Source organism: Cheilinus undulatus, linkage group 2 (genome assembly GCF_018320785.1).
Source record: "Cheilinus undulatus linkage group 2, ASM1832078v1, whole genome shotgun sequence".
Taxonomy (NCBI): Eukaryota; Metazoa; Chordata; class Actinopteri; order Labriformes; family Labridae; genus Cheilinus; species Cheilinus undulatus.
Window position 1 is genome coordinate 17,870,374 of NC_054866.1, and position 14,896 is coordinate 17,885,269.

Genomic DNA, 14,896 nt, shown 5'->3' on the forward strand with positions numbered 1-14,896 from the left:
TAAAATTGATAAAAAGTAGTTCATAATTTACCCATGAAGTAATGGTCAACACTAAGTTAGGCTCTTTCAAACAATTATGCCATTTTTTGTGTACCTTATTCTAAAGTGAACCCTCTAACATTTTTTTGTCTGGAAAGAAAAAAAACTTTCACTTTTTTTTTAAACCATTTTGTAAGTTTTTATTGTCAGCCAGTTACAAATTGTACAGAAGTCCTGTACCAAGTCACATCATTTTACTGGTACAGCAGAGCACACATTTACACACAGAATATTTCACACAGCACTCAACAAACTTAAGTTTTTTTCTAGAGAAAGACGCAAACACATTCACATCAATACCGGGACCATACTGTGTTATTGGTATCCTGTGTGTCTCATGTGTTACACAAATGAATGACTTAGATATTGTTGAATCTAGTAAAAATCAACTGTAACAAGATGTTGGCTGCTTTTTTCAATCTGCAGATTTTAGTTTGAAAGATCCAGAGTTAAGAAGAGAGACAGCAGTAATTCCTGAATGTTGACTGATTATTGGATGGATTAAAACAAGAACAATTAACAGCTGAAACCCCGTCCCAAAAGAAATTGTCATGTTAACGACCGGAGAGATGTCTTTAAGAAATAGCCATAAACCAAGTTTGACTGAGGAAAAATGATATAAGAGACAAATAATCATCTAGAAGTTTCTCTCTGTGACACAGTGGCTCTTCCAACTTAGGACTTCCTGTCAGGCAATTCTGCAGGATGTCCAGGTGTTGGTTGTTTTTACCCTCTCTTGCCACCATCTCCATAGCTGCGACCTCCATTACGTTTACTTTCATCTCTATTGCCACCACTTTTACTGCTGCTGTCCCCTTGTTTGCCCCCATTTTTACTGCCTTTGTTGCCCTCAACTTTACTCTTGCCACTATCCTTGGAGCGGCCATCCCCTTTACTGCTGTCTTCTTCACTGCTGCTTTCTTTACGGTCGCCAACTTCTTTATCGCTGCCCTCCTTATCTTTAGAGCTGGGACCTTTCTTTTCCTCATTTTTACTGCCTTTGTTGCCCTTATCTTTACTCTTGCCACTATCCTTGGAGCGGCCATCCCCTTTACTGCTGTCTTCTTCACTGCTGCTTTCTTTACGGTCGCCAACTTCTTTATCGCTGCCCTTCTTATCTTTGGGGCTGGGACTGTCCTTTTCTTTATTTTCTTTATCTTTTTTAGGATTGCGATTTCCTGGACCACCGTTAGGTGGGCGAACTTTCGTAGTGCGTTTTTTTTTAGTTGGAAGAACTCGAGTAGTGAGTTCTCTTGGAGAAGTGCGAACTCCTGGAGTAGGGCGAACAGTTGGAGTTGGACGAACACCTGCAGAGCAAACAATCAATTAATAACCTTTCATCAACCAACACACATTAGCTTTAACATACACTGTTTGAAGACATACTTCTGCCCTTAAGAGAAGAACAAAGAAGAAGAAGAGAAGAACAAAGGACACCACTGAGTTGTTTTCATTTCAAAACAACAAAAGTCATGTACTGACATGTCTACAGTTGCCATGGTTCGCATTATGCAGTTCCTCGGTAGCGGCTATATCACGTGTTTTGTTGCTCTAATTTGCCTATAAAGAAGTGACGGACAGAACGTTCTTCAAATCACCCTCCGAGTTTTTTTATATATTTATTTTTTAAAGCGCTGCCCTTTAACACTGTCTATGGGAGGTTTTCCAGATGGATGTGTGAAACACATCCATCTAGTGTGTCAGGTTAATATCCAAGCTAATCACAGCACTGAAGGCAGCCATTGCAAATGGCGTCCAGTATTAACTAAACCCATAACTACCGCCTTGCTCTCCTCAAATGATTCTGATTGGTCCAAACAGTGATCAGTTCAGCACTAACGGTGTGGATTGGAGCTTGTCAAGATGCCTGATAACAAACATGGAGTCTGGCAAATCCTTCTGCTTTGCAAGGTTACATTTTTTTTAACACTGGATCAACAGTTTCTCTAGCATTGTGACCTGGGAGCAAAGAAGTTAAAAGTGGCACCAAACTCTGCTGATCTGGTCTGTCTCGTTTTGTGTTTTAGCAAGTTCTGTGTAGTGAAGTGGCCATTTACAATTAAAAAAAAAAAAGGGGGGGGGGGTCTGAACCACATCAGGTCTTTGCAGTGTTTGATAGTAGCAGCTGCACACACTTACAGTAATGTTATCTCATGTCACAGCAACTTATGTAGCCTATACACCATGTTTTATAGTATTGCATGCTTCTGTTGCATTTTATGCAAAAGACTATAAATGCAGAATACAGAAATGTAACTTACCCTCCTTGCACTCCTTAGAGTTGTACTCAGTGGATGCCCTGTCAGCTGAAAACAAAATAACACATTTGTTACAGAAGAGACACGTCGGTGTTTGTCACTAAAGGGCCAACCACAATTTTAACAGACTGATAGCTAAAGAAAAGCACAGTGGCAAAAGTAACAATGTACAGAAGGCAATATTGTGTATTAGGTCAAACTAAGGTGGTTGGCATTAATGCATTAATAATGATTTATCAAGGTCCACAAATTGTGCATTTTTTTCACGTTTCATCTCCATTTTTACTGCACTTTGGATAAGTGACTGCAACTTCTCCCTTTAGGCACAGTCATATAAAATAAGTCCACCAATGCTTATTACTGTTTCATTTTACTAAAAAAAAACAAAACAAAACAAAAAACAAACAAACAAAAAAAAAAAACACATCCAGCAGCTCAGTGGACAGTCAAAATTCACCTTCATCTTTTGTTATTAAACATTTTCCTTTTTCAAACTGTTTCTTTCTATCGCTTTGGATCCATACCAAGTTCCTTTTCCTATGGTTAAGTTCATGTCATAATTTATATCAAAATATCCTTATTTTCTTTCAAAATAAAAGCCTGTTTGTATCCAAAAAGGAAGTGACTTTACCTGTTGTTCAAGACAGTGAAAAGAGGAGATTAATTATGATAAACAACCAGAATAAGTAGTTTAATCACAATTTAAAAATGTAAAGTTTGACAGCCCTAAACCAAAGAGCATATAACATATGGACAACACCGCCTTATAGGTGAAGCAATAACATTTAGAGCTGACTGGCTGCAGAATGGATCATAAAGCATGTCACCTTATGTCATAACATTAGACAATAGTTTCAATGAAAAATGAAACTAAACTTTAAAAAACCATTACTCAAAGATGACGTCTGTTGCTGGAGTACATTCTATGCCAGTGTGTTTAATTTACAGACTTTGTCAACTAAAACGCAGCAACTTCACCAGTCAATTACTGCTACACTGGCTACGCTATTGTGCGTAGAGAGGAAATGGAGATACAATCATCGGACTATTTATTAGGTACACCTGTTCAATTGCTTATTAATACAAATAGCTAATCAGCCAATCACATGGCAACAACTCAATGCCTTTGGGCATGTAGACATGGCCAAGACAACTTGCTGAAGTTCAAACATGGGAGCATGGGAAAGGAGGGGATTTAAGAGACTGAACGTGGCATGGTCATTGGTGCCAGATGGGCTGTTCTGAGTATTTCAGAAACAGCTGATCTACTGGGATTTTCATGCACAACCATCTCTAGGGTTCACAGAGAATGTTCAGAATAAGGGGAAAATATCCAGTGAGTAGTAGTTGTGTGGACAAAAAGGCTTTGTTGATGTCAAAGGAGAATGGGCAGAATAGTGTGAGGTGAAAGAAAGGCAACAGTAATGGGGCTACACCCATAGAAGACCACACCAGGTGCTACTTCTATCAGCTAAGAACAGCATACTAAGGCTACAGTTCACACAGGCTCACCAAAATTGGACAAAAGAGGATTGGAAAAATGTTTCCTGGTCTGCTGAGTCTTGAATGGTGTAAGGGGTAGTTTCTCTGCACACTTTGGGCCTCTTAATACCAATTGAGCATCAGTTGAATGCCTCAGCTGCTGACCATGTCAAACCCTTTTTGACCACAGTGTACCCATCTTCTGAAGGCTACTTCCAGCAGGATACTGCACCATATCACAAAGCTCAAACTGGTTTCTTGAATATGACAATGAGTTTACTGTACTCCAGTGGCCTCCACAGTCACCAGATCTCAATCCAGTAGAGCACCTTAAGAATGTGGTGGAACAGGAGATTCACATCATGGATGTGCAGCTGACAAATCTGCAGCAACTACATGATGCTATCATGCCAATATAGACCAAAATTTCTGAGGAATGGTTCCAACGCCTTGTTGAAACTATGCCACAAAGGATTAAGGCAGTTGGTGGATGGTATTTGTCAAGCAGAGACAACAGGCTTCTAAAAGTTATCCCAGAAGGATACCACTAAATCACAAGCAATAAATGGGTAAAGGGGAAAAACAAAAGCTCAAGAAAACTAGTCCACAACCAAGAACTCCCGTTTTTGACAATACTGAGAAAAGGGGAACCTAAACCACTGCTGCCATGCAGCTGAAATGAACACAAACTTCTAGGGAGACTGAGAAATTTATTTTCAGATTAAAAAAAACAAAGATCACCAGACTGGTGTGAAAAGAAGAACCAAAACACTGGTTAATGCTTCACAGCATAAATAATCTTTAATCCTAGGCAACTAGTTATTCTCATAAAATGTAATCGAGAAATATATTAGACAATGCTTATGTGACCTTTAACTCTCACACTCACAAGAAGAAACACAGAGAGATGCTCTCAATACCTCTGATGGTGAGATACAGAGTCAGCACAGAGTGCTGCAGCCCAGGAGTATATATATGAGTTTGCCACACCTGGCCCCAATCAATGGCAAACAGCCACACACACCTGGTGGTGCAGTGACTGACCCACACCTGGCACTGCACTGATCGACTCACACTCAGTGAGTTACCAGGCTGATCTTCCTTACAGGTATTGGTGAATACTGGATTCTGATAGGCTCTGAAATTCCTCTGGTGTCCATTAACTTCTGATATATGGACACCATTCGAACTTCACAAGTATTTCAGGTAAAAAAATTATTACACTGTTCCAAATTAATGCGCAGCAGCCGTTAGGTGGTAGGAGAAACTATAGCAACCTGAGACAGTAATATTTTCTGATAAGGGAGTACAGCGTCGCCAGCCTAAGGACCGGCATTAACCATCTCTTAACTCAGTGGTTCTCAAACTGGGGTCCACGAGCCACAGCTTCGGGGTCCGCAAAATAATTCAAAATAAATTATTAAAGCAATGCCATGTCATTAAAATGCAAATTAATACATATAGGGGCCACAGTGCCATAGAACAACCATACTAAACCAGTGACTCCCGCATAAGTCATAGCACCAATGAATAAATATTTAAGCATGTCCACTTCATCAAGTGATGCTAGGCCCAAACCAGCTAAACTGAGAAAATATGATGACAGCTATCTCAAGTCTGGTTTTATTGAGAGCAGTGATGGAAGACCAAAATGTGTTTTTTCTTGATGTATTTGCAAATGAAGCTATGAAGCCCACCAAGCTAAAGCGTCATCTGATAACTAAGCATGCAGGCTTTAAGGACAAAGCAAAAGATTTTTACCAATGAAAGGGCAAGGAATACATCTGCCAGAAAATATGACAGGTGAACCTGACCACAACCTCAGAAAAAGAGGTTTTCTTATTTGGCTGATCAAAGGATCACAAAAGTAAGACGCCATGCTCAATTGGACAAGAGCTTGAATTTAGATTTAAGTGTTTAAAATACAGCATCTAGGAGTACAAAAAGCAGTTAACATATGTTAAATCAGCATGAAGGTTATGTGGGGGTCCTTGGAAAATGTTCTGCCCTGTAAGGGGTCCCTCACCCAGAAAAATTTGAGAACCCCTGTCTTAACTGACATAAATATAATGACAGAGTCCAGATTTAACCCCTCAAAGCCTGTTGTATGTTGTATTTGTTACATACTTTTATGATACCTCTATCTAATCCAAATGATCATAAATGACTAAAAAACCCTTCTGAATACAATCTGAAAAATGATAAAAAAGCGTTCAAGTGAATTATTAGTTACCAAAAACACCTAATGTACGCAAAACTCACTTCCCTCCTGTTCTAATGTCTATAAAGGGTTGTCATAAGATTTGAATAACATAAACAAAAGAAAAAAAGACATTTTTTTCTTTGTAGAGCAAAAGGAAACGCTTCCGATAAACCAGTTTGAAAATATCTGATAAATATTGATGTGTCTTAATGGAGAATCAGCACCTGCAGGACGTGGACAGCTACATTTCACCTCTGTTACCTCATATTGCAGAAGGGGGCATTATTCTGTTTATTCAAACAGCTGGTCTTCTAAGGCCCCGTCCACATGGAGACAAAAACGATATGTTGCCATTTTGTTTTGAGAAAGTTTTCCATAAAGATGGTATCGTTTCAGGAAATATCCGTGTAAGCACAGAACCACTGAAAACGCTGTAGTGCATATGCTAAGCCTGTATGTGGCGCTGCAACGCTGCCACGAAATGCACCTAAAGAAAGAAGATCACAGAAAACTGACACAAGATTTTCACTAGTTGCCCTTCTGCTTGTTCTCTGTGTTGCAATTAAGAACATTTAAGGTGTGTGCATTTCGCGGTGGTGGTAAAGGAGCATCAGATTTTGCTGTAAAAGCCATAACAAGCTCAGTAGCTTCTGCAGCATGAACACAACCCTGTAATCCACCATTGTTGTTTTGGCTGGACCCGTACAGGTGTCTTAAGAGAGCTATGCTATGTGTGGTGTAGTCATTTCAAGAAAGATGCAGTTGGTGGTCCACACGGAGATGAAACAATAGTCATTTACGGATTTGTGAACTCTGAGACCCAGTTTCAAAAAGTATCATTTACAGTCACCCAAATGGCTGTTTCCGTTTTGATGAAACGCCAATATGACAAAAAACATTCGCCTATACTCCTGAATTCGTCCTGAATGTGGACGGGGCCTAAAACGAAGCTTTTTATAAGATGACTGTTCATGTTAACTTACAGATTTATAGTCTGATCACAGATGATTCTCCATTTCCCTCGTCTTTGTACTTCTTTTTTTATTGATAAACCCATTAAGAAAGTGTGCTGAGCGGACTACTTTTTTTATTCCGTTGTGACTTCGTATCTATGGCCCGTCCTATTTACTGGAGTACTGAATAACATTTACATTCCCTAAGAAATGTTATGGGATTAGAAAGTTTATTCCAGTTGATTAGTCAAGCCCTTAGCTGTTGCTCGGGAAAAGGAAATGTTGCTTTTTAGTGAAACTTTCTATTTTGATCACAAAAAACATATAAAATTATTACTTAGCGGTTTCATGTATTCTTTTCGTTGGCAAGTGACCATGGTATATTTGGGTTAATGCCTGACGAGGTGTCCAATTATCAGGGATTAACGGACTTTGCAGAGGCAACCGTCTGACGCTGCTCAGGCCTCCACGTTGTCCATTAATCCCTGATAATTGGACACCTCGTCAGGCATTAACCCTTACACATATTAGTATTATTTAACCATACCCCAGGTCACTGTTACAAATGCTTTCCATTTACCTGACATCAAATAAAGGCAGCTTAACATAAAACAAGACAAACAGCATCACAGGGACTGTCTCTTACCTGTGTCGTAATAATCGTAGGACTCAACCACAGCTGCTTTCCGGTCCTTAACATGCTCGTCTTCAAGCATTGTCATGCTGTAGCGCTGAACTTCACCCTTCTTCATCTATGATATGAAACCAAAGAGATTACTTCTTATTTACCCACACAGAAACAGAGGAAATACACAAAGGTCACAAAAATAATTATTTGTCTCACACATTACTACTTTTTTTGTGATACTGGAACAAGTCTGGAGTACTTTTCATCGCTGACCCAAACACTGCTATAGTTTGATTGATCTCAATCACGGACCAATATATTACACTGTTGCATTATCACATCTGTGTTCACATGGGGCAATTTCAAGTGGACCAAAATATGTGATGTGTGGAGAAGAATGCTCACAGATTGGTCATATTTTTATGCAGATCCTGAGTACATTTCAAAGTATTCAGGTGCTGAAATAAATAATTTTATGTCACAAATAAGTCTTAAATAAATAAATAAAATCATGAAGACAAACTTTATGTGTATTATGTCACATTTCAACACAATATGGATCAAAATAATGTAATATTACCATCATTCATGTACAATCAGCATAATCGCAAATAATCAAGATTAGCAAATTATGACAAAAATCTCATATCATAATTAAATGTTGTTTTAATGCCTTATGGCTTTTTTGATTTCGAACTTTGAAAAAGCATTTTAAAAATCGCCATATTAAAAATGCCCAGTATCGTTGTTGCATCTGTTTAATGTTGTGCTGCAAATAAGAACTGACCCCAAAACAATATCTTTCCTTAGCTGGAATGCTTACAGCATGATGCATGTTATTTCTGATGAAAGCTCTGTCTGAACCAGTGATTTTATCAGATTAATGTCTGTAGCATTTATTTAATATAGGAGTGCATGGTATCTGCATAGTAATATCAGTATCAGCACATATGAACATTTTACATATTGGCTATAATATTTTCTCTCATTAGTCTGTACTCAGTACCCCATAATGAGAGAGTGAAAACAGAATTTTAGATTTTTTTGCACATTTATCAAAACTCAAAAACTCAAATATCACATTGGCAAAAGTATTCAGACCCTTTGCAACAACAACTGCACCTTGAGTGGTAAATTTAACTGACTGGACATGATTTGGTAAGGCACACACCTTTCTATAGAAGGCCACACAGCTGACAGTTCACGTCAGAGCAAAAACCAAGCCATGAGGTCAAAGGAACTGCCTGCAGAGCTCAGAGACAAAATTATTGCAAGGCACAGATCTTGGGGAGGCTACAGAAATTCTGCTGCATTGAAGGTTCATGAGAGCACAGTGGGCTCCATAATTCTCAAATGGATAAAGTTTGGGACAACCAGGACTCATCAGAGAGCTGGTTACTTGGCCAAACTGAATAATTAGGGTGAATGACCTTAGTAAGAGAGGAGACTGAGAACCTGATGGTTATGCTGACTGAGCTCCAGAGATCCTGTGTGGAGACTGAGCAGTTCCAGAAGGACAACCATTACTGCAGCCCTTCACTGATCTGGGATTTATGGAAGAATGGCTAGATGGAAGCCTTAGCTCAGTGCAAAACGCATGAAAGCACAAATGGACTTTGCTAAAAAGCACCTGAAGGATTCTCAGACTGACAGAAACAAGATTCTTTGGTCTGATGAAACCAAGATGAAACTGTTTGGCCTCAATTCTAAATGTTATGTCTGGAGCAAACCAGGCATCGCTAAGTGCCTGCCCAATACCATCACAACAACAAAGCATGGGGGTGGCAGCATCATGCTGTGGGGGTGTTTTTCAGCAGCAGAGACTGGTCTGGGTTGAGAGAAAGCTGAATGAAACGAGATATCCTCAATGTAAATCTGTTCTGCAGAGCTGTTCTCTGTTCTCAGGATGTGGTAGGATATGAGATTTGTAAAAAGTGGAAGGAACCTTAGGGAAGGACAGCTATCACAACATTTTGCAATGCCATGCCATACCCTGTGGAAAGCACTTTCTTGGGGGCCAATTTCATCCTACAACAGGATAATGACCCAAAACACACCTCCTAACTGTCTACAAATATTTAAAGAATAAGCAGTCAGCCACAATTCTGACTGTAATGGAGTGGGCAGCACAGTCCTCAGATCTGAACCCTATTGAGCTGTTGTGGGAGCAGCTTAACCGTATGGTACGAAGGAAGCCACCATCAAGTTAATCCATCTTGCAGGAGATAGGCCAGGAGGCATGGGGATAAAATCTCAACAAATTACCTTGAAAAACTGAGAGCTAGAATGCCTAGGGTCTGTACGGCTGTAATTGCTGCAAAAAGTGTTTTTTTCCAATGAAGGCAAAGTTTAAAGAACATTTTTCATTAAAATCATTATTTCTAACTCTGACAATGTAAGCATGTCCGGTTCATTTGCTGTATTTACTATTCAGACTAATTTCACAAGTTTTTTCATGAAAAACAAGAAAATATCCAAGTGAATCAAACTTTTGAGCAGTAGCGTATAGCCAAGGTTTTTACCGTAGTGGAGCCAGCCATTACCGTGTGCTTTCAGAACAACTAAACTCTGCCCATAGTGAAAACCTGCATTTATGGCTCTGACAGTATAGTTAGTCAGTCATGTACAGATACATGTAGGGCTGACTTCAGCGGTCAGCCAAAAAGAGAAGGGGGTCTAGATACTTTTTGAATGCACTTTACGACTACATTTGTGAAGTTTTTGGCCAAGACCTACAGGCCTACGTCGGTTGAAGTCCTTTCCTTGCTTGTCCTCAACTTTGGTGTGGGCTCTAAGGAATGAAGTTTGTTTCTCTTTTCATTCTTAAGCTTCAAAGTATGTTTTAAGGGCTCAACGTTTAGATGTGAATTACATTTTTAAGTATTGGTATCGATGTCAGTGTTGGCTAAAATAAATCTCTTAATTTTGACTTCTGGATATTGTCAAAAATCCAGTATTGTGCATACCGAATTTAATATCCACAACTCATGCTAGAAATATAATTCACTCATCCTGTTTTGGTGTAATTAGGAGAAGGACTACACTCACTTCCAGTTCACTTGAAGTATTTTGTTTTCAGGTTTATTTTAAATTTGACATCACTGACATCTTGCTTCTAGCCTTCTCAGTCCTTTGTGCTTCCTGTGTTTGCACACAGCTCTGCAGTCCAATGCCCTGTTTTATGCCATATAAGGATATGGGCATAAGAAAGGATGTTTCTCTACACTAATTAGGAAAATGCTTGGTTAATCTTGTTTAGGTCACTGGCCTTGTAGTCTGAGCAGATAGCTGTTCACCAGTCAGCCAGGTATATATCAATGAAGAAAAGATTGATTGATGATATAAACATAGCACAAAAAGTAAAAAATAATGGTAGATTATTTCTTTGTTGTAACAATGCCTCTTTGCAATAAATTTTATACCTTCAGAAAGCCTGTTTATTTCCATTTAAATTGTGCCACATTTGTAAGGAACATGGATTTGTGGCAGTGTTAATTTTGACAACGATTTTTACATTTTAGTCTCATTTTTAGTCCTTTGAATAGATGCCATTTAGTTTTATACACATTTAGTCATTTCTACTCTATAGTTTTATTCTACTTCTTGATGACGAAAACTCAAAGACATTTTAGTCTAGTTTTAGTCTATAAAATGTCCTCACATTGGCAGAGAAGATTTGACCATTTTTTGTGTGCACAACCCACTCACTCAGCTCTGCTTCTCATCCCACAAATGCTTGTTCCTTACAAATGCAGCACCATTTAAAAGGGAAATAAACAGGCTTTGCAACGGTAAAACATTTACTTCCAAAATGCATTATAACAACAAAGATATAATCTACCACACACAATTTTTTTCTTACTTATTGTGCTAGGTTTACATTTTTAGAAAGACAATTGTTGCAAGTTTTTTGGGTGAAATAAGTTTAAGGTGACTTATGGCTTCACTATTAAACAATATTACTGTAAGTTCAGTATTGGAAATAAAGATTTAATGCATAACTAACACAATTTCTTAGTCATCAAAAACGCTTCCTACCCCATCCAAGTAGATGAAGATATGTCCATTCGTCAACTCCACATTCTTCACTAATGGCATTCTCTGAAGCTGCAAAAGCACAATCTTTAGTTAATAAACTGAAACAGGAGTAATCTTATGAGCTATATAAGACTAAAATTATCATCAGAAGATGTGAAAATATTGAAGTTCTGTGCAACTGACCTGCTGCAGAGAGTCCTCTTTCACTCTGAAACCTGACAGCACTTTGATGTTCAAGATAATCATGTTAGTTTCTTCTCTCTTGCCCTGGAACCTGCATAAACACACAATTACATCCAAACATCCTTTAAGTTGGACTGATTTTTATCTGATGTGATCAATGGCACAGGTCAAGTGGTGCAAATGAATGACATCTTCCTTTTTGCTAAATTTACAAAGTCTAAAAGCTTTAAGAACAGAAAATGTGGAAATTCCGGAAATGGATGCAGGTACTACTAAAAATTTTGCATCATTTGCTCCATCATCTCAGACTCAAATTGACGAAGCATATTGAAACCCACATTGTTGTTCAGGGCCATAAAATCTGCCCTTATTCTAAGACTGAATTGTATCAAGAAGGCAAGTTGAAACAGTAATAACTACCAGGGCAGGAGCCAATTGGTTGTATTCTTTTTTTATAAAGACAGTTACCTGGCACAATGACATCTCCTAAAGGCCCGTTTTTACCTCTACCCTCCTCTCTGTTCCAGTGTAGATGTATAGGTATGTGAATAATCATAAGATTAAAAAAAAAAATGCAGTCATTATGCCTGCTGTTCCTACAACAGTCAGTCTTATGCTGCATGCAGCTTAATGTTGAAGAGGAGGAAAGATGATGCAGAATAGAAGAGGCAGGTGTGTTACAGAAAAGCAGGGGTAGGTCACATCTTGAGCGTGAGGAGACAGAGTAGGTAAGCTCTGTTAAATATTGTAAATAATGTTTATAAACACAATTAGGTCCTCTCACTACACGGTGAAAGTTATCAAGTTCAGGTAAAGGTCCTGAATTATGACTTTTGCCAGTTTTTTCATGAATAGCTAACACCTTTAAGGTCATCACTGTGATTCATAATAATCAAACCAACACAAATGGGTGACATTTGGCTTGCTATCTAGCTTCTCTTTAGTGTCAGAGAGAAACATGCAGTTGGCTAAGCTGCTATCTGTCACACATCACTTTGTTATGCTAACAGCAGTATTTTTATGCCCTTGGTGTGCACAACAACACAACACAAGCATTTAAACTGGTCATTACTGTTGCAAAAATCCATACAATGAAAGAAATTTTACCAGTGATAGTGTTTAACCCAATTTATAGTCATTCTCTAAATTTACTGTAGTGCATTTACCACATATTCTGGTTGGTTATTTTTTTCCGCAACTGCACATGGCTGTTAGACACACTGAATTATTCCCATGTAGTGTGTGCATTTTTCTTCAGGGGGTCTACAACAAAATCCCAATTTGATGTTATGTACTGTATGTAAGGTATATCAAAAGATGTTACTAAACCGTAAGTTAGGTCATATTGATATGCCTTTTTACATCTGCATTTGTTTGGATGGTGAACAAATAGTATATATAATAATATAATGTTATATATAATATATAATTTAATATATAAGATGACTATAATAAGGGTCATCAGCAGCCACAAGCAACTAACTCTTGTCACAGTCAGCTTAAATTTTAAACTTATCACACATGATCACAAATCAACTCAATACATGACATGTTAAAGTGCTAATTGAATATTTATTGTAAATATGGACATTTACAAAAGACATAAGGTGCAAGTAGTCACTGCTTCAATAGTGACTGGTTGAGTAAAAAAAAAAAAAAATAAATGCCAGATCTGAATGCAGCAAAATGTTTAAACACACAAAACTATTATTTATTGATTTACTTACTTATTTTTTATTATTGGTCTAATGTGCAATCAGTGTACTCTCTCCCTCTGTCACAGCTTTGTTGCTTCATCCTGATATCTGGCGGGTCAGGTCCAAGCTCTTAAACTGTAAGTTTCTCCTCCAATGTCCTCCTCTCAAAAGACCTTATTCTTAAACACTCCACTGAGTTTCCTTATAGCATTTTGCTAACTGTCTTTCTAACATCTCTCCATGACATAGACAACGAACGCAGGTGCAGTTTCTGGCAGAAAGTATGACTTTCTCTGTGTCTCAAATAACAGAGCGTATTACTCTGCTGACACCTGTTGGCATCTGGCAAGTGGTTAGTGGTATTCCCTTCGGGCTCATGTTCTGGGGCGCTGTCGTGTTGCGCCCACAGAGCTCATATCTCTTGTACTGAAGAGGAGCGAATGCGCATGCATAGCTAATAAGCGTAGTCAATGGAAGGCTGTAGGCGCAGGAGATCAGCGCCCCAGGGAGGAAATGAGTGAACAGAAAGTAAAGCAAACGCTTAGAATGTGTGTGATCTACTGATTTATGGCACATTGCACATTTCAATCTCTTAATAAATCATATTTATACAGTGCGGAGTAGAGAGAGTTTATCTATAGTCGTATACATTTACTTATATTTAAAGCAAATGTTTAAAAAAATCTATTCAATGATCTTAAGATCTGTCCTCTCTTGGTGGAGAGAGTGATGGGGGGGTGGCGCCCTAGTGCCCCCTATTGACCAGCCGCCACTGTTCCCATGTGCATGCAAGGTGATGCAACTAGCACCAGCACTCAGAGATCATTACTGCGCTGCAGTGTTTAGAAGCAGAAGAACATGTTTTGTTAACTAGAGTGTGCCTTTTGTTTATCAATTCATAAAAGTGTAGGGCGTGCTAAAACTGCCCAATCCTTTGAGATTTAGGTCCAAACAGTGGTAAAATGAACATTCAAAGTCATGCATTTTTACAGCACCTATTAAAAGTATTCACCCCCTTGGATGTTTCACCCCTTTATTGATGTTATAAATCAATCTTTGTCATTATAATTTGGTAGTGTTGTACAAAAATGATCAAAACAACCACTGTAATGTCAAAGTGTGAACAGATTTCTACAAACTTGTGTCAATTGAACAAAATTATGTAAAGTAAAATAAGTGATTGCAAAAACATTCAGCCATTTAAAGCCACTGATCCAACTCAACAGAGGTCCAGCCATTAGGTGCTAATAGTCTCACAGTTAGTGAAATAGGGATCACCTAAGTGCAGTGAATGTGTCTCAAGTGATTGTAGTATAAAGACATCTGTGTCTGGAAGGTCCGGTCACTGGTTAATCAGTTTTCCTGGCTACTATCAAACCGTGAAGACAAAAGAACACTCCAAACAACTCAGAGAA

The 14,896-nt window shown here is 38.4% G+C and overlaps 1 protein-coding gene across 1 annotated transcript in view; it reads right to left on the reverse strand.

The window, feature by feature from the left end:
* Window positions 1-765: 765 nt before the first annotated feature.
* LOC121522442 (alpha-2-macroglobulin-P-like) overlaps window positions 766-14,896 on the reverse strand; it is a 59,243-nt gene continuing 45,112 nt past the window's right edge. The window contains exons 28-32 of the mRNA XM_041806847.1: window positions 11,785-11,875; window positions 11,602-11,670; window positions 7,582-7,687; window positions 2,301-2,345; window positions 766-1,346 (exon numbers count right to left, since the gene is read on the reverse strand). Coding sequence (XP_041662781.1) covers window positions 766-1,346; window positions 2,301-2,345; window positions 7,582-7,687; window positions 11,602-11,670; window positions 11,785-11,875 — 892 coding nt within the window. The remainder of the gene's footprint in view (window positions 1,347-2,300; window positions 2,346-7,581; window positions 7,688-11,601; window positions 11,671-11,784; window positions 11,876-14,896) is intronic.